Source organism: Danio rerio, chromosome 24 (genome assembly GCF_052040795.2).
Source record: "Danio rerio strain M-AB ecotype USA chromosome 24, GRCz13ab, whole genome shotgun sequence".
NCBI classification, from domain to species: domain Eukaryota; kingdom Metazoa; phylum Chordata; class Actinopteri; order Cypriniformes; family Danionidae; genus Danio; species Danio rerio.
The window spans coordinates 41,625,001-41,645,000 of record NC_141044.1 but is presented as its reverse complement, the minus strand read 5'-3'; the positions used below and the strand labels follow the sequence as shown (position 1 = coordinate 41,645,000).

General features: G+C 40.8%; 1 protein-coding gene across 6 annotated transcripts in view; it reads left to right on the top strand.

Moving 5' to 3' along the window:
* The window catches only part of ntn2 (netrin 2), a 70,280-nt gene that overhangs the window by 31,741 nt on the left and 18,539 nt on the right, over positions 1–20,000 (top strand). For all 6 annotated transcript variants that reach the window (NM_001441904.2, NM_001037415.4, NM_001441903.2 and 3 more), the window contains 1 exon segment: positions 188–1,429. In NM_001441904.2, the coding sequence (NP_001428833.1) occupies positions 403–1,429 (1,027 nt within the window). In that variant the 5' untranslated portion in view covers positions 188–402.

Here is a 20,000-nt window from a genome sequence, read left to right as displayed (position 1 = left end):
ATATATATATATATATATATATATATATATATATATATATATATATATATATATATATGTTTTTTTGCAAAACCCTGTTTTTTTACTTGGTCCCTAAAGTACCTTAGAGAGCTGTAAAAATGTTATGGTGTATGAATATGGTTAATTTACTTTGATTTATTGACAATTTGTGCCTTTCCATTTCCAGACGCACGCTGCCGAGGGTCGATTTTGGGAAAGTCGTCTATCTCCAAGACATTTTTCTGGCTGGATTGTCTTTCCTGAGATATCGCACATACGCCAGACTGTGTCAGTCTAAGGAGACTCCACAACCATATTTGTTTATTTGGCTTCCCTTCTCTCTCTGCCATCCATCTGCATACGTTCCTCCCCATCACATCCATCATCCCCTCCCGTGACACCATGTGGAGATTTCAGACTTTGCTTTCTATGCTCACTGTGTTCCAAGCCTCCAGCCACAGCCCCAATCCATTCAGCGGGCCTCAAGTGACTCCGACAGACCCCTGTTATGAGGAGACGGGTGCTGCCCGCCGGTGCATCCCAGAGTTCATAAACGCAGCATTTGGGCAGGAGGTCAGTGTGTCGAGTGTTTGTGGGCGACCAGTGTCTAGATCATGTAGTTTAGTGGAGCGTGATGACCGTCCCGCCGTTCGCACATGCCAAATCTGCGATGCATCTGATCCCCGCAATGCCCATCCCGCCAGCTACCTCACCGACCTCAACTCTGCCCATAACCTCACCTGCTGGCAGTCGGAGAACCTGCAGAGCTCGCCGCTCAACGTAACGCTCACATTATCCCTCGGTAAGAAGTTCGAGATCACTTATGTCAGCCTTCAGTTTTGTTCGCCACGTCCTGAATCGTTGGCCATATATAAAAGCATGGACTACGGACGCACTTGGACTCCTTACCAATTTTACTCATCGCAGTGCCGTCGCATGTATAACCGACCCAACAAAGCTGCAATCACTAAACAGAACGAGCAGGAGGCTTTATGCACAGACGGACACACTGATCTCTACCCGCTTTCTGGAGGTCTCATTGCGTTTAGTACATTGGACGGGCGCCCATCGGGGAAGGACTTTGACTCGAGTCCTGTGCTTCAGGATTGGGTGACGGTCACTGATATTCGGGTGGTGTTCAGTCGTCCGCAGCACACTAGAGCGCTGCCAATGTCAGGACGTGAAAGTGAAGACGCTCTCGGTGCGCCTGGAAGCTTGCCGACGTACTATTATGCGGTTGGTGACTTCCAAGTGGGCGGGAGGTGTAAATGCAATGGCCACGCCTCTAGGTGTGTCCGGGAGAAGGACGGGAAGCTGCTGTGTGAGTGCAAACACAACACTGAGGGTCCGGAGTGTGATCGATGTAAACCGTTTCATTATGACCGGCCCTGGCAGCGGGCGACAGGGAAAGAGGCCAACGAGTGCTTACGTAAGTCACGAAATCTATTCTTCTTAAAGTGCAGATGACATCAAAACTAGTCATATTATTTTTGTGTTAGTTTTGTGGTGAACAATTAATCCGTGCATGAATTCTAATCTTAAATTTAAATTTGAATATCTGCTTCCTGTTTTTAGTTCAATTCTCAGATCAGGGGCCTCATGTATCAACGCTGCGTACGCACAAAAACTTTGCGTACGCCAGGTTTCACGCTCAGAATCGATCACGTTTGGATTTACTAACAATGAACTGAACGTGGGAATGTGCGCAGCTTCACGGCAGCTTTATGGCTGGCATACGCACATTTTTTGTGCGTGTCTGTTTTATTTCCATTGGCGACTCCTAGAGGCAGTTGTGTTAAATTCCTCCCTACAAAGTGTCTGAGCCTTGCAATGGCAGCTGTATGAGACGGGTTCATCTAGCAGGTATATAAGGTTTCCATACCATACAGTTGACCAGCTAAACATTAAAGCACAATTTGCAGCGGTCGCCTGTTTTCCCAATGTAATCTGAGCGATCTACTGCACGCACATTGCTATAAAGACACTATCTGAAGATGAATTTGCATGCGTGAATCAGAAACATTTCCATTCAATAAATGTGCAAATAAAATATGATGCTTATTGATATGAACTTATTGATGATTCCTACTTGTCTTTCTCGTGATAAATAGTTGGCAAAATCTGATATGTAGCGGGGGAAAAAATAAGATAGAGTTTATCAGACGCTGGATTCGAGCCGAGTTCATGCTCGAACGTGTCAATACATGATCACATGCGTCTTACGAGTTGCACCACTGAGACTGTTAAGGGTCCTGCAACATTTTTCAGATACAAACCACACTATTTCTTTTTTAATTCACTCTGTGCGATGTTCAGACCCAACTGTGTTAACCGCATCAGCTAAACTCTCCCACTCATTTTTTTCTTTTGTTGTTAATTCCGGAGAACAAACTTGCAAATAACACCGCTTTTCTCCGGTCTACCTCCGCAAGCTGCACCTCCAATTCACATTCTGTTCAAATTTTCTTTTCTTGCTTGCTTTTGCCTTTGCTTTTTCGTTAGGTTTTGCCATTAGCATGGTCATTAGCATATTCATACGGGGGAGGAGGCAGGGAGGGGTTTTGTGCTCGTGCATGTTGCGCTCAGTTTCACGTTCATTCGGATGTACAAAAGAATATGCGTGAGATTCGGCGTACGCAGTGTTTCATACATCTGAATTTTTTTCTGCGTACGCACATTTACAGCTTTGTGCGTAGGCAATGTTTTAGTAAGATTTCCACGCAAGTCTTCGTACATGAGGCCCCAGGTCTGTCTAGACGTGGTTAACGTAATTATTTTTTTATATATTTGATTGTTGAAAAACAGAGTAAATGGACATTTTGTGGGGAACTAATCCTTTAAAACCAAATTCTGTACACACATCTTGAAGCGGAGCGAAAGTCTGGGTTTTGGGTGCACGTTTGAACAGACATACACATTATTAATATTAATAATAATAATAATAAATAATAATCTAAAGATGTTTATCTTGATGGGTTTTTGTTTTCAAACACAACTAATTTTGTCCTAAATGAGCATAAAAAGTTAGAAAAAACTATCAAATGCTTTCATTATAACGATAGATGTGTGCATTTTTAAAGTGATGGGGGGTTATTGTGGGTATATCCCTTATTTTCACATCACAATGTTGTCAGGTATGGCGGGGGTACATTTTCCCAGTGAGCCTGTGCTGGATTTAATTATACATTTTTAAAACATTTCAGTATTAAATGAAACATTACATTAATAATACCATCAAATGTTGCTTGGATAAACAAATTAGACGTCTGACACTTTTTTTTTTTTTGACTAGAGATTGTTTCAGTTAATTCTGGAATTGCCTTTTTTTAATGTGAAATAAAAATAAGTCATTTAAAGCAGCGTAATTGTGCTGTCTAGATAGGCGGCTCAATGCACATTTCAACAGAGCTTCAGTGTGGTGTTACGCAAGCATCACCTGGCAGAAACGTGAAGGTTAATTCTCATGGCATCTCACGTCTGAACTTGATTTATTGGACTTGGATCTCTTAAGCTGTATCTGTATTAATTCTGGAAACATTCCACCGAACACATACAGACTGACACACGAGTGCGAGACGGAGATCTGTGTTTGTGTATGTCTGTCTTACAGTATGTTAATCTTTACATAAACTCTTCTCTTAGGACGTGTCTGAACAGCCCACATTACTGACAGCAGCGTCAGAGCTGTTTTACGCCACTCGGGAAAGCAGCGTTTGTTTATTTTGGCGTCCATATTAACAGTGATTTACACTGTGCAGTGCAGTGGTGTGAAGCAGAAATGCAGGACACTCAACACTTTAGGAGAATGTTGATGTGATATCAGTGTACTCAAATCTGCAGAGATCATAATGGTGCTGTTGCTTAAACCACATTTTCAGCCCTCTAAAACACTATTGTGTAATTAAAAATACAAAAGTGCGTTTATAAACCTTATTTTGTAAATGGTTTCAATTTAGGGTTTCAGAAGGCGACTATCTGTTATAAAGTAAGTAAATCAAAATCATTTGTAAAGCAGATTATCGGTCAAGTAGCATCATTAAAATGTTTAGCAAATGAAAATTTCAACCCAAGCTCAATCTGAAAACGTAGCCCTGCATACGTTTCTGGAGCCCGCGATTTACGTGGCTGGAGGTATGTATGGCCGCATTTGTTTTTTTCGAGCGAACGCTACGGGGCGGTGTGAGGCCGCTCCTCTTCTTCACGTTAGCCGGCTGTGACGGCTCACTCAGCTCCGTGTGGAGGGCTTTACCGCCGCAACCAGTTTGTCCGCTTAGCTCGTAGTGTTACGTCGGCAGAGCGGAGGCGCAGAGGAGAAGGAGCTGGCCGCGACAACGACCGGGTTCGAGTCCGGGGAAGAACGGTTCCAGAAATCAGGTAGGATGAAAAACAGAATCCAAAAATAAAAGCAAACGAGTTCGTGACGGGCGAAAACGCAGCGAGATCCGAAAACGTGGTCAAAATCGGACGAGGGCTTTTGCTTTTTTTTTTTGAATGGCTTTTGTAAATCGTCGTTTGGGTTTAGGGAAGGAGGAGGCTGGGTCGGCCGATCGTTCAGTCATTCAGTCCGTCAGTCGGACAGACGGTCGCTCGATAGTGGCCTCTGGCGTCTTTTCGCACGAGAACAGCGCGAGCGCGAATGGCGCGCGCTCCCGAGAGGCGTTCGAGATGCGAAAAAGCGCGGCACAGCCGCCTCTTGCGGATTCGCGAAAACAAAAACTGCACAAATACGTACCTCCCGACGTATTTCGTGGCCTCCAGAAACGTCCACGAGGCTACGTTTCCACAATGAGCCTGGGTTGGAAAATTTTCACTGTGCACAAAACTAGTGAAAAATAAATATTGAATGAGTCATAATTTCATGCTTTGATCTTGGATTCATACCTGCCAACGCTCACATTTTTCAAGGAAGTCTCCGGTACTTCAGACCCATCTCCCGCCACCCTCCCATTTTGTTATTTCTCCCAGAAAAACTCCTGTAGACTGTACAAATGAAGAATATCAGCAAGAAAGAGGGGGGCCAGGTTATGAAGAGCTTTGTATGTTAAGAGAAGGATTTTGTATTGTATACGATAGTGAACAGGGAGCCAGTGCAGGTGAAAGAGAATTGGAGTTATGTGATCAGAAGGATGTGAGCAGGTAGCTATCCTAGCCGCTACATTCTGAATTAACTGTAGTCTATGAATTTGTTTATCCGGGATGCCAGATAGGAGCGAGTTACAGTAATCAATCTGAGATGTAACCAAAGTATGAACAGTTTGACGACATAATTGTGTATATAAAAACAAAATCAAACATGGAGAGTCTCAACAACCCTTTTGTATGAGGAACTACTTTCTTCCAGATTCAAATCATAAGCTGACAGTTAAACAGCTGAGCGTGCCTCTTTTAAACTTTAGATCTGTAGTGTCTGCTTGTTGCTGGCTGTATGTGGGTGGAGTAATACACAAAGGGTAAAGAGGCTGTACGGGTGCTGATATTACTTAAATATATCACGGCTGTCACCCAATCAAATTCGAGAACCAGAGAGAACTGTTGTATGTATGTGTGTGTATATATATATATATATATATATATACATATATATATATATATTTTTTTTAAGTATATATATATTTTTTTTTTGAATATATATATATATATTTTTTTTTCATATATATATACATATATATATATATATATATATATATATATATATATATATATATATATATATATATATATATATATATATATATATATATACATATATATATATATATATATATATATATATATATATATATATATATATATATATATATATATATATATATATATATGGTAATACTGTAATTACATTTCATACAAACATTTTAGAGAAAATGTCAGACAGGTGGGCCTTCAAAAATTAATCGGAGAAAGAAGTGGGCTCCGAAGTAAAAAAAACTTGAGAGCCCCTGATTTACAGTACATGCATTCGTATCCATATAGTCCACAGTATGTTATCCGTATTCGTATCCATAAGATCAGCGGCAGCTGCAGATACTCATCTTATCAGACAGCAGTGTTATCGCTGAACTAAAAATTAGCTGAATCCTGTGAATGTATTAATCTCTGAGTCAGGAAAGATATATCATGTCCGAATGGTCCAGTCGGGCAGTCCTGACACTCCGTTAGTATCACTAATGTCTCCCATAAATCTCTCTGCCTCGTCTAATTTCCCGTTCTTTTATACCAGCATTAGGTGAGTTACTTCAAAAATTTAGGTAATTGCTAATTATTAATACATACAGTTGCTTATTAACTTAATTACTAGACTAAATGCTTTTAGTTTAGTAAAACACTTACATTTAAACAATATTTCTGAATAAATGTCTATGGGGTTGCTAGGGTGTTATGAGGGGCTGTTAGTATGTTTCTACGAGGTTACTGTGGTGTTAGGATGCTGTTAGTGTGTTGCTATGGGGGTTGCTAGGGTATTATGAGTGACTGTTTGTGTAACTATGGTGTTAAGAGGCTGTTGTTAGTCTATAGCTATGGGGTTGCTTGGGTGTTGTGAGGGGCTATAAGCATGTTATCAAATGGTTACTATAGTGTTAGGAGGTTGTTGATAGTGTGTTGCTATGGGGTTGCTAGGGTGTTATGAGGAACTGTTAGTATGTACTATGTGGTTACTAGGTTGTTATGAGTGGTTGTTAGTGTGTTACTATGTGGTTACTATGGTGTTAGGAGGCTGTTGTTACTGTGTTGCTATGGGGGTTGCTATGGTGTTATGAGTGGTTGTTAGTATGTTACTATGTGGTTACTATGGTGTTAGGAGGCTGTTGTTAGTGTGTTGCTATTTGGTTGCTAGGGTGTTATGAGGGGCTGTTAGGATGTTGCCATGTGGTTACTATGGTGTTAGGAGGCTGTTATTGTGTTGCTATGGGGGTTGCTGGGCTGTTCTGAGTAGCTGTTATTATGTTACTATGGTGTTAGGAGGCTGTTGTTACTGTGTTGCTATGGGGGTTGCTATGGTGTTATGAGTGGTTGTTAGTATGTTACTATGTGGTTACTATGGTGTTGGGAGGCTGTTGTTAGTGTGTTGCTATTTGGTTGATAGGGTGTTATGAGGGGCTGTTAGTATGTTACTATGTGGTTACTCTGGGGTGAGGAGGCTGTGGTTAGTGTGTAGCTATGGGGTTGCTAGGGTGTTATGAGGGGCTGTTAGTATGTTGCCATGTGGTTACTATGGTGTTAGGAGGCTGTTATTGTGTTGCTAGGGGGGTTGCTGGGCTGTTCTGAGTAGATATTAGTATGTTACTATGGTGTTAGGAGGCTGTTGTTACTGTGTTGCTATGGCGGTTGCTATGGTGTTATGAGTGGTTGTTAGTGTGTTCCTATCTGGTTACTATGGTGAAAGGAGGCTGTTATTAGTGTGTTGCTATTTGGTTGCTAGGGTGTTATGAGTGGCTGTTAGTATGTTACTATGTGGTGAGGAGGCTGTGGTTAGTGTGTTGCTATGGGGTTGCTACGGTGTTATGAGGGGCTGTTAGTTTGTTGCCATGTGGTTACTATGGTGTTAGGAGGCTGTTATTGTGTTGCTATGGAGGTTGCTGGGCTGTTCTGAGAAGCTGTTAGTATGTTACTATGGTGTTAGGAGGGTGTTTTTACTGTGTTGCTATGGGGGTTGATATGGGGTTATGAGTGGTTGTTAGTATGTTGCTATGTGGTTACTATGGTGTAAGGAGGCTGTTGTTAGTGTGTTGCTATTTGGTTGCTAGGGTGTTATGAGTGGCTGTTAGTATGTTACTATGTGGTTACTCTGGGGTTAGGAGGCTGTTGTTAAAGTGTTGCTATGGGGTTGCTAGGGTGTTATGAGTGGCTGTTAGTATGTTACTATGAGGTTACTATGGTGTTATAATCTGTTGTTTAGTGTGTTGCTTTGCAGTTGCTAAGGTGTTATGAGGGGCTGTTAGTGTGTTGCTGTTTGGTTGCTATGAGGGACTGATACCATGTTTCTATGCTGTTACTAGGGTTTTAGGAGCTGTTGATAGTGTGTTGTTATGCAGTTGCTAGGCTGATATGAGGGACTGTAGGTGTGTTGTTATGGGGTTACTAGAGTGTTATGTTAGAGCTTTGCTGTGAGGTTAAAGTAGATAATTTCCATTCATTTTTAGTCGTAAAAACAGCTTGTTATCCTGCTTAATGTTGCAAACTGATGTTTTCTAATTATGTTTATATTGTATTTACGTTTTGTAAATAACACACACGTTTGTAATGCGATTCAATTGAGTGTTTTCTGCCGTTTGTTATTCCAAGTAATTTCTCCCATAGGCAACTTTAATTGGATTTGATAAAACAATTTCAGTAAGGAGCGCACTTCCGCCGTTCAGAATAAGCTCAGTAGTTTTCTTTCCTAAAATGAAAGTCAGAGATGCATTCGCGGCTCTGTGAGTTTCCTATTTGTGCCTCCTCTCACCTCTCGGCTCTTGCCATCTGCTGCGGTTTGGTGGCCCCGTCTCTGAATGACCCCCAGTACACGCTCCACTCGCTCGTTTTCTCGCCTCGACACACGCCAAGGACTCCTGCCGATTTTGTGCCCGACCTGGCAGTGGTTCAGTGTGATCTCGTTAAAATCATCCCCCCGTTCAGCTGAGAGAACAAGGACAAAGAGATTAGCAGAGTTATAACAGACTAATGAGTGGCGGACCGCAAGCAGAGAGGCTGACGGTTGAATTAAGCACAGCTACTTTCTTAACATTTGATGCTGAACGTGTGTCCTTCAAAACTTATGTTGCTATGACGATGCTAGAGAGTGTTGTTGTTGTTGCTATGTGGTTGTTAGGGTGTTCTGGGTGGATGTTAGTGTATTGCTATGCCATTGCTGGGCTTTTATGAGCTGATGATGTGTTGCTACAGTACATGGTTGCAAGGGTGTCACGAGGGGCTTTTAGTGTGCTGCTATGTGGTTGCTAGGGTGTTTTGAGTTGTTAGTGTGTTGCTATGTGGTTGCTGGGATGTTATGGGATGTTGTTAATGTGTTAGCTTTGTTAGTGGCTGTTAGTTTGTTATTATGTGGTTGCTAGGGTGCTATGATCTGTTGTTAATGTGTTGCTGCATGGTTGCTAGGATAAGGGGTTGTTAGTGTGCTGCTATGTGGTTGTTAGGGTGTTATGAGTTGTTAGTGTGTTGCTATGTGTTCTGGGATGTTATGGGATGTCGTTAATGTGTTAGTTTTTTTAGTGGCTGTTTGTTATGATGTGGTTGCTAGGGTGTTATGAGCTGTTGTTAGTGTGTTGCTATGTGGTTGCTAGGGTGTTATGAGTTGTTAATGTTTTGCTATGTGGTTGCTAGGATGTTATGAGTTGTTGTTAATGTGTTGGTTTTGTAAGTGGCTGTTAGTTTGTTATTATGTGGTTGCTAGAGTGTTATGAGCTGTTGTTAGTATGTTGCTATGTGGTTGCTTGGGTGTTGTAAGTGGCAGTCAAAATGTTAGTATGTAGTTACTACGGTGGTAGGAGGTTGTTGTTAATGTGTTGCTCTGAGGTTGCTAGGGTGTTATAAGCTGTTGTTTAGTGTGTTGCTTTGCTGTTGCTAGGGTGTTATGAGGGGCTTGCTATGGGGTTGCTTGGGAGTTGTTGTTGGTGTGTTGTTATGTTGTTGCTAGGGTGTTATGAGTGGCTGCCAGTATGTTTATATGTGGTTACTATGGTGTTTGTTGTAAGTGTGTTGCTATGAGGTTGCTAGGGTGTTATGAGCTGTTTTTTACTGTGTTGCTATGGGGTTACTGCAGTGGTTTGAGCTGTTGCTAATGCTTTGCTATGTGGTTGCTAGGGTGTTATAAATGTTATTGTGTTACTATGTGGTTACTATGGTGTAAAGAGGTTGTGGTTAATGTGTTGCTATGGGGTGGCTAGGGTTTTAGGAGCTGTTGTTAGTATGTTGTTATGTGGTTGCTAGGGTGTATGAGTGACTGCCAGTATGTTTATATGTGGCTACTATGGTGTTTGTTGTTAGTGTGTTGCTATGAGGTTGCTAGGTTGTTATGAGCTGTTGTTTAATGTATTGCTATGGGGTTACTTCAGTAGTTTGAGCTGTTGCTAGTGCTTTGCTATGTGGTTGCTAGGGTGTTATAAATGTTATTGTGTTACTATGTGGTTACTATGGTGTAAAAAGGTTGTTGTTAATGTGTTGCTACGGGGTTGCTAGGCTTTTAGGAGCTGTTGTTAGTATGTTGTTATGTGGTTGCTAGGGTGTATGAGTGACTGCCAGTATTTTAATATGTGGTTACTATGGTGTTTGTTGTTAGTGTGTTGTTACTGTAGGGTATTATGAGCTGTTGTTTAGTGTGTTGCTGTGGGGTTACTGCAGTGGTTTAAGCTGTTGCTAGTGCCTTGCTTTGTGGTTGCTAGGGTGTTGTTAGCGGCTGTTATTGTGTTACCTTGTGGTTACTATGGTGTAAAGTGGTTGTTGTTAATGTGTTGCTATAGGGTTGCTAGTGTTTTAGGAGCTGTTGTTAGTGTGTTGTTATGTGATTGCTAGGGTGTTATGAGTGACTGTCAGTATGTCAATATGTGGTACTATGTTGTTTGTTGTTAGTATGCTGCTATGAGGTTGCTAGGGTGTTTTGAGCTGTTGTTTAGTGTGTTGCTATGGGGTTGCTAAGATGTTATGAGTGTTTCTGTGTGTGTTGCAATGGGGTTACTATAGTGTTATGAGCTGTTGCTAGTGCTTTGCTATGATGTTGCTAGGGTGTTATAGGCTGTTGTTAGTGGGTTGTTATGTGGTTGCTCGGGTGTTATGATTGGCTGTTAGTATGTTTGTACAGTATGTGGTTACTATGATGTTAGGTGGTTGTTGTTAGTGTGTTGTTATGGAATTGCTGGGGTTTTATGTGGGTTGTTGCTGTGTTGCAATGCAGTTACTAGGGTGTTAGGAGCTGTTGTTAGTGCATTGCTATGCAGCTTCTAAGGTGTTGTAAGGGGCTGTTACTGTGTTCTTTTGGGGTTACTACAGTGTTATGAGCGGTTGTTAGTGCTTTGCTGTGTGGTTAGAGTAGATTGATTCATATAGGAGTTCAAAAAGTCCAAGAAATAATAAAGTTTGTGCCACCAAACAGGCAGTAAAAGTAGGCAGTATAGATATTTATGTTAAAAAAGGTGTAATGAGTAAAAGTAAGCAGTTATCAGAAAAATAAATAGTGACACAAAGTAATGGTACCTGAAAAACCGAAGTACTTGTACTAAGTTCCGTTCCATCTCTGCTCTGTAGCGAAACCAGAAGTTTACATACACTGTATAAAAAAACGTTTAAAAAAAGTCAGATGTTAATGTGACTAAACTTTTTCTCTTTCAGGTAAGTTAGGATGATCACATTTGCTTCTGTTATGCCTAATAGCAGAATAATGAGAGAGATATTGTTTGAGAAATTGTTAAAACTTTTTCTTAAAAGTCAAGTTTACATACAATAAGATTATTCTGCCTCTGATGAAGCTCAGATGATGATGTCAAGGTTTGGAAGTTTCTGATTGGCTAGTTGACAACATTTGAGTTCATTGGAGGCACAACTGTAGAATAGTATTTAAGGAGAACCTCAAACACACTGCTTCCTTCTGTGACAACAAGGAAAATCAACAAGTCAGAATCAACAAAAAAAAAAAAAAAACAAGATTACAGTTTGCAGAAAGGGAAAAAGACTAATCTTTAGAGATGTCCTGTGGTCTGATGGAGCTAAGATTGAACTGTTTGGCCATTATGACCAGTGTTACATTTGGAGGACAAAGGGGAAAGCTTACAAGCCTAGGAACCCCATCCCAACTGTGAAGTATAGGGGCGGCAGCATCATGTTGAGGGTCTGTTTTGCTGCAGGAGGGACTGGTCCACTTCACAGCATAGATGGCATCATGAAGAAAGAACATTATGTAGAAATACTGAAGCAACATCTCAAGACATCAGCCAGGAAATTAAAACTTGGCCACACATGGGTCTTCCAAACAGACCATGACCTTAAGCATACTGCCAAATTAGTTAAAACGTGCTTTAAGGACAACAGAGTGAATGTTTTGGAGTGGCCATCACAAAGCCCTGATCTCAATCCTATAGAAAATGAGTGGGTAGAGTTGAAAAAGCTTGTGCGAGCAAGACAGCCAACAAATCTGACAGTTACACCAATTCTGTCAGGAGGAATGGGCCAAAACTCCTGCAAACTATTATGACAAGCTTGTGGAAGGATACCCAAAACATTTGACCAAAGTTATACAGTTTAAAAGCAAAGCTAAAAATACGAAGGAAATGTGTGTAAACTTTTGACTGTCTAGAAATTAATAAAAAATTCTCCCCAAAAAAATCTCTTATTATTCTGGCATTTAGCTAATGTATATGATTTAGGTAATCCTAACAGACCTAAATAGTAAATGTTTAGTATGATTCACCATCAGACATTTAAAAAAAATGGTTATGCTCCTCATTTTAGAGAGTATGTAAACTTCTGGTTTCAACTGTATATGTATGCCACTCATGGCCACCTGCACAGGACACTGGAAGTACGAGTACTAACCATATCCTCATTAAACACACACACAAGCCCACTTTTACTGCCTTAGATTTCCTATACGTCACAAACCAAAACATGCTGTTTCCGAGGGAGAAAAAAAAAACGCCACACAGAGCGTTAATGATATAAAGCTGTGACGCTGTGGAGGAACCTTGTAGAGATGTGTTTATCTTCCTGTTTATTTGTTAGTCTGCCAACGATTATGTGTTTTGGAACCAGCTTGTCGTTTTGTTTCTTTGCGTGCAGCAATTCAAAGGACACATTTGTCGGAGAACTTGTTAAAAAAAATTGTTTGTGTTTGCATAAAAACCAAAGCCATCTAAAAATTTGGACTCCATATTTCCTGTTAAGATACTGTAAACCCCCCCAAAAAAATACTAAATGCCACCTTTTATGTTTGGCTGGTCTAAACACATGTAACCAATTAAGTAAATTAATAAATAAAGCACTCTCAGCGCCCTATTACTCCGTTTTATGTGAGTGTAAGTATTTTGACATTTCAAAACAAATATAAAGCGTATAAAACGTAGCATTTAGTCGGAGATCTCCAGCTAGAAATAACGACGGCGTGTCTGTAACTCATCAACGTCGCTAGTTTTGCATACCGTCCCGTGCCAAACCTTGAGAGAAGAAACTTCCAGCTGTTGCCTGTTTCTGTGAGTTTCGCTGTGAGTCACTCTTCAGCAAGTGAAAGGCCTGTTCAGTTGAATACGAGTTGGAAAGATTAAAAATATGTCCGCTGAAGAGAGAGAGATTGACTTGACTAATCTAGCATTCTCCTGTTTTTTAGGGAGTTTGAATTCGAATAAGCATCCAGTTTTGTTTTTGAAGGGAATTCCAGCAAACCTGTCCGATTTTGTATACAGTTTTCTAGAGATTGTTGTTCGTTATGTATCAAACATCTGCATTTAAAGGTGCTCTATGTTAGTTTCTGACTCCTCTAAAGCATTGAAATATAATATGTCTGCATATATTTAAGAAACATGCTAAGTAAACATTCTTGTTTATCTGAAAAACAATTCTGAAGTCAGATATTCTGCTCTGAACATGTGTTTTCCGTGCTGGAATAGCTCTGTTTGTTTTGGTTTTGATTTAACCCGCCCAATGCCAGTTTATCCAATTATATTTCAGCACCCCAGGTTGCCTTGATAGAAAACAGCATATTTCATTTATTCAGTCAGGAAGGCTCTCAAAGTGTGTGTCCGTCACCGAAATGCGATCTCCAGTGGATAGTAGCAGACTCTGAATTGAGATGCAGATTCAGAGTTCCACATAGGGTTATTAATTAGCAAATAATATACATATTACCAATGTAAACGTTAGGTGAGCAGGTTAAATTGTAACCCTGTGTACTGACAACGTGCTACATGAAGAGATTTGCAGTGATACACAATTTGGCTGTTTGCACCAGACGAAACTCGACAGAAATTTAAATACAGCAATTCAAAAGCAAAGAATGGTGCATTCACTGCATTCCAGCGAAAGGGCTAGCATTGCATCAGACCCCCGTAAGTGGTTTCGTTTGAAAGTGTAGAATCTATATTTTATGCACATATGCATCACTTTGGTTTTTATTCTACTGTACAAAAGTTTTTTTACACTTTAATACACAGTATTTTGGATACTCGAGCTGGGTATTGAATATTTGTTAATGTTTATGTTTTTCATATGGTTCACATATGACACATGTACAAGTTATAGCTCAAATGAAAGCTCTTGCTAGTGCTCATACGGTTCTAGCATTCTTTCTACTGAATTATATTCACATATCAAACAATTGCTGAATGAATCGCGGTGTCTCCATGGTTCAAAAGTGAAAACATTACAATTATGATCAATAAGCAGCCCCAGATAGCACAGACAGCTGTCATCTCTTACCTTATGCTGTGCGTTTCATTCTCCCATTCTCCTCTGTTTTTGAGATGATGTGCATAAGTAAACACTGTGAAGTGATGTGCTTTTATATGTCTGACGTGGTACAAACACAGTGAATTATGTTTGATCAAACAAAAAAAAATTGGAAATATGAAAACAATGATCGCTCCCTGTGACTTGTACAGCACCTCTCGTCAGTTGGAATACAATAACTTTTACACAGATTATCGCTAGAGACATTTTTCTTTTTTCCTATGATTACAGACATGTGCAGGAACCACCAAAATTAATTACAGCAACCAAGACCGCACAGAACCTAAAAGGTACACTTTTCAAATTTGAGTTTATAAAAAAAAAAATACAAAAAGCGCCTCTTTTTTGGTGTTTATTATGACACAGACAACACATACAAATATTTTAAACACTTTCAATAGTGTTTTATGAAAATTCAAAGGGTTTTCTTTAAAATGATACTAAATTCTTGCATTTACACCTCTGCATGTGGATTTGGGAAGCTTTTAAATTTGGGTAGGAAAAATCCAGGCGGAAATCCCAAAATGACAGCAGAGTTTAACTGGTTAAACCTCTTTAAGGGTGCTTTCACATCTAGACATTTGTTTCGGAACCTGTCTCGTTTGCCCAGTTAGTGCGATTCGCTTGGAATATGTGAATTCAGCAATCGCGCTTGGATCCGCGCCAAAACAATCGGTCTGAGATCACTTAAATGAGGTGGTCTCGGCTCGATTGAAACCATGTCTGGAGTGGATTGATTGTTGTGAGAAAGCAATACGATCCGAGCCCGGTTATATCACAGTGTTTTATGGATATATAATAAGCATACAACTATATGAAGAGAGAATTATTAGTAGAGCATTCCAGACATCCCATGTCTCCAGAAGTTTCAGGATTTTACCGCAAATGCACAGAGACTTCCGGAGGCCCGCAAACGAGTGATAATATTCCGAAAATTGCATGTCTCCCTCCACATCGTGCATGCTTCTCACCTTTCACCACCGCATCCTTTCTCGCTCTTTAGACATGTCGCGCGCACCTTGTCAAACAACACTTAACCACCCCAGTTAAACTCTGTTGATCTGTTAAACTCCCTTTTTCTGTCAATGGAAAGGTTTTAAATCACACTTGTTCATACAGACATTTCACATACAGTTAACATCAGAATTATTGACCCTTTTTGAAATTTCAATTGAGGTTTAATGAAGATTTCAACACATTTTAAAGCATAATAACCAATTTTTAATAATGTCTTTTTAATTTGCCATGAGGAGAGTAATTTTTATTTTACTAGTTATTTTACAAGATACTATGGTAAAACTTTATTTTAAGGGTCCGAAAGAATGCATTAATTAAGGATTAGTTAATGGTTAATTTCTTCACCATTAAGCATTAGTTATAAATACAGTAGTAATTAATGGTTAAATAAACATTTTCAAGGTTCTTGAATTATGCATTAGTTAAGCTCAGTTTAATTAGTAAACCATGAATAACTTGTTCACAATTCTACATCAGTTAAGCATCAGCAAACACATGGATCATGATTAACTGCACATAAAGGCATTTTAACCATTATTTGCAATTTGATAAGCCATATAATATTTCTTTGATTCATTGTGTAAGTTAACCAACCCAGGCTCATTCTGGAAACATAGCCCCGCGGACATTTCTGGAGACCGCAAAATACCTCCTGGGAGGTACGTATTTGTCCAGTTTTTATTTTCGCGAATTTGCCAGAGGCCGCTGTGCGCGCTTTTTTTCCGCGTCTTGAACGCCTCTCGTTAGCGCAAGCTTTTCGCGCCCGCGCTGTTTTCGCGTGAAAAGCCGCCGGAGGCCGCTGTCGAGCGACCGTCTGTCTGACCGTCCGACTGACTGAATGACAGTACCATCGACTGGGCGGGCGACCCAGCCACCCTCCTCCTCCTCCTTCCCTAAACCCAAGCGAAGATTTGCAAAAGCCATCCGGAAAAGAAAAGCCCTCGTCCGATTTTGACCGCGTTTTCGAATCTCACTGCGTTCTCGCCGCATCGCTTTTATTTTTTAGATTCTGTTTTTTATCTTACCTGATTTCTGAAACCGATCTTACCCGGACTTGTCGCCGCCGGCTCCCCCTCCTCCGGGCCTCTGCTCTGCCGACGTAACGACACGAGCTAAGCAGACAAAATGATTGCTGCGGGAGAGCCCTCCACACGGAGGCGAGCCGTCAGCCGGCGAGCGCGGAGAAGAGGAGCAATGTCACAACGCCCCCTAGCGTTCGCTCGAAAAAAACGAAATGCGGCCATACGTAACTGCGGCCACGTAATTCGCTGTCTCTAGAAATGTCCGCTGGGCTACATTCCCAGAAAGAGCCTGGGTTGAAGTTAACTAAACAACAAGCTAGTAAGCTTCCTCACCCGGAGGAAACCCGAAAAGAACATGCAAACTCCACACAGAAATGCCAACTGGCCCAGCCGGGACTCGAACCAGTGACCTTCTTTCTGTGAGGTGACAGTGCTAACCACTAAGCCTCCAGTCTATCTTGCAACTTCAAAAAAAGCTTAAATAATTTCAGACATTTCTTTGTAATTCAAATTATAAGTAGCTTGTAGCTCGGGCAGCTTTAGTTTCCAATTAGCTTCTCTGCCAAACGTCTGTTTTGACTACACCCAAACCCTCGTGTTATGACTTTTAAGCAAATTTCTTCGTTCTTCTGGCAACCGAACTCCACTTGCTTTTCTCTCACAGGCAAAACAAAAGACCTGAGCAGGATTAAGGGACTTCACCACGCTTTCATGTGTGAACAATCTACTCAACAGGAAACGCCTGATCAATTAAAAACACCTGTGAGCCAAATGTTCTGATATTTATGCTCACATAAAAACCAGGGACGGAATTTTAAATGAGCTGTTATTCTTAGTTGATAAAACATATGTGTGTGTTAAAGCGCGCAGGTGATGTTCTGTGGAAGGTGTTGTTCTGCGGTTTTTTATTAGGGGCGTTCACTAAGACAAGGATTACCATTACCTCTTTAGGCTAGTTATTTAATTAAACAGCACCATTATCCTTACCTTTTGTGCTGCAAATATGGTTGATGCCTCAAATTGTACTGCTAGTTTAGAAGAGTCTTTACATTAAGGTTTATTGCTTAATGCATTTACTAAAATTAAGTAATTATGAAGGATACTTGTGCAGCATTTATTAATCATAGTTCAACATTTACTAATGTATTATTAAAATACAAATTCATTAGTTAATGCACTGTGAGTTTACATGAACTAACAATGAACGACTTTATTTTCATTAACTAACGTGAGCAGATACTGTAATAAATGTGTTGTTCATTTTTTGTTTGTTAGTAAATGTATTCACTTACACAATCTTATTGTGAAGTCTTACAACGTCTTTTGCTACATAAAATGGTCATGTAACACTCAGAACATCCTGACATCATGCTGCATACAACAATACTTAGTGTATTCCAATTTTGATATACACTTACTGGCCACTTTATTAGGTACTGGAAAGATACTGGAAATATTCCTCTGAGAATTTGCTCCATATTTTTATGACAGCATCACACAGTTGCTGCAGATTTGTCGGCTGCACATTCATGATGCCAATCTCCCATTCCACCACATCCCAAAGGAGCTCTATTGGATTACGATCTGGTGACTGTGGAGGCCATTTGACTACAGTGAACTCATTGTCGTGTTCAAGAAACCAGTCTGAGATGATTCACGCTTTATGACATGGCGTACAAGTTGGGTACAATGTGCTCATAAAGGGATGGACATGGTCAGCAGCAATACTCATGTAGGCTGTGTCGTTGACACAATGCTTGATTGGTTCTAATGGGCCCAAAGTGTGCCAAGAAAATCTCCCCCACACCATTACACCACCACCAGCCTGAACCGCTTATAAAGGAACGATGGATCCATGCTTTCATGTTGTTGAGGCCAAATTCTGACCTGACCATCTGAATGTGGCAGCAGAAATGGAGACTCATCAGAGCAGGCAGCGTTTCTCCAATCTTCTATTGTCCAGTTTTGGTGAGGCTGTGTGAATTGCAGCCTCAGTTTCCTGTTCTTAGCTGAAAGGAGCGGCACACGGTGTGGTCTTCTGCTGCTGTAGCCCATCTGCCTCAAGGTTGGACGTGTTGTGTGTTCAGAGATGCTCTTCTGCAGACCTCGGTTGTATCGAGTGCTTATTTGAGTTACGAGTGCTTTTCTATCAGCTGGAACCAGTCTGGCCATTCTCCTCTGACCTCAGGCATCATCAAGGCATTTGCACCCACAGAACTGCGCTCACTGGATATTTCCTTTTTTTATGATCATTCTCTGTAAACCCTAGAGATGGTTGTGTGTGAAAATCGCAAGAGATAAGCAGTTTCTGAAATGCTCAGACCAGCCTGTCTGGCACCAACAACCATGCCACATTCAAAGTGACTTGAATGCTCTGTCCCGGAATGAAAAAGTTTGGGAACCCCTGCTCTACAGAACAAACCATCGTTATACAACTTGCCTTATTACTCTTTCCTGCCTAGTTAACCTAATCAACCTAGTTAAGCCTTTAAATGTCACTTTAAGCTGTATAGAAGTGTCTTGAAAAATATCCAGTCAAATATTATTTACTGTCATCATGGCAAAGATAAATCAGTTATTAGAGATGAGTTATTAAAACTATTATGTTTAGAAATGTATTGAAGAAAATCTTCTCTCAATTAAACAGAAATTGGGGAAAAAATAAACAGCGGGGCTAATAATTCTGGCTGTATATCGAGTTAAACGTGTCCACATTCTAATCTGCACAAAAGGAGTTGTGAGACCCCAGTGTGGCGGGCCAGAAATGTGTTTTTGGGTGTAGTTCTGTGCATACCTGTAGCATGCGCTCCATCAAACTAGCGGTCCTGTTCTACATAAATGAATTTGGAGCTCTGGGTTTGCTCTAACCTCAGGTTAATAGGTTTGAGTGCTTTCAGCTGTGTTTGGAAAGCTCTTGTAATAGAGGAAGGGTGCCATTGAGAAAGACCCTTGGAACAACTTTAGATTAAGTACCGCGCTCAAGGCACAAACGCGGCGCTCAGAGATATCAGAAAAAGCTGCGCTCGCTTCCAGATCAGACCCCCATCTGGAGACGCCCTCAAAGTGCTCGCACTCAGACTGCGTGCTTTCATAATTCGCTCGCTTTTTGAGTGTGTGTGTGTGTGTGTGTGTGTGTGGCTTTTTATTTGGGTGTGAATCTGTGTTCTTTCTGTCACATGTTTGGAATTTCATTTGGAGAAATGCACACACCCTTACAGCGCTCACACACACATATGCAAGCTCACACACTCTTACACACATGCTCTCACATGCAAGCTCACACACACAAACACATGCAGTACATATACACACACGCAAATATACACATGCACACACACACTCATACTCTTTCTCTCACAGACACACACACACACACACACACACACACACACATCGCCTGCAGACGTTTACCGAGCTGAATTCGCTGTAATCTCACCCTGTTGACTTTAGCCCAGAATCCGCCCGAAATTACACCCCCTCTTCATGAGCCCCAACACACACTCTCACACACACAGAGCGGCAGATGGTGTGTGTGAGGGA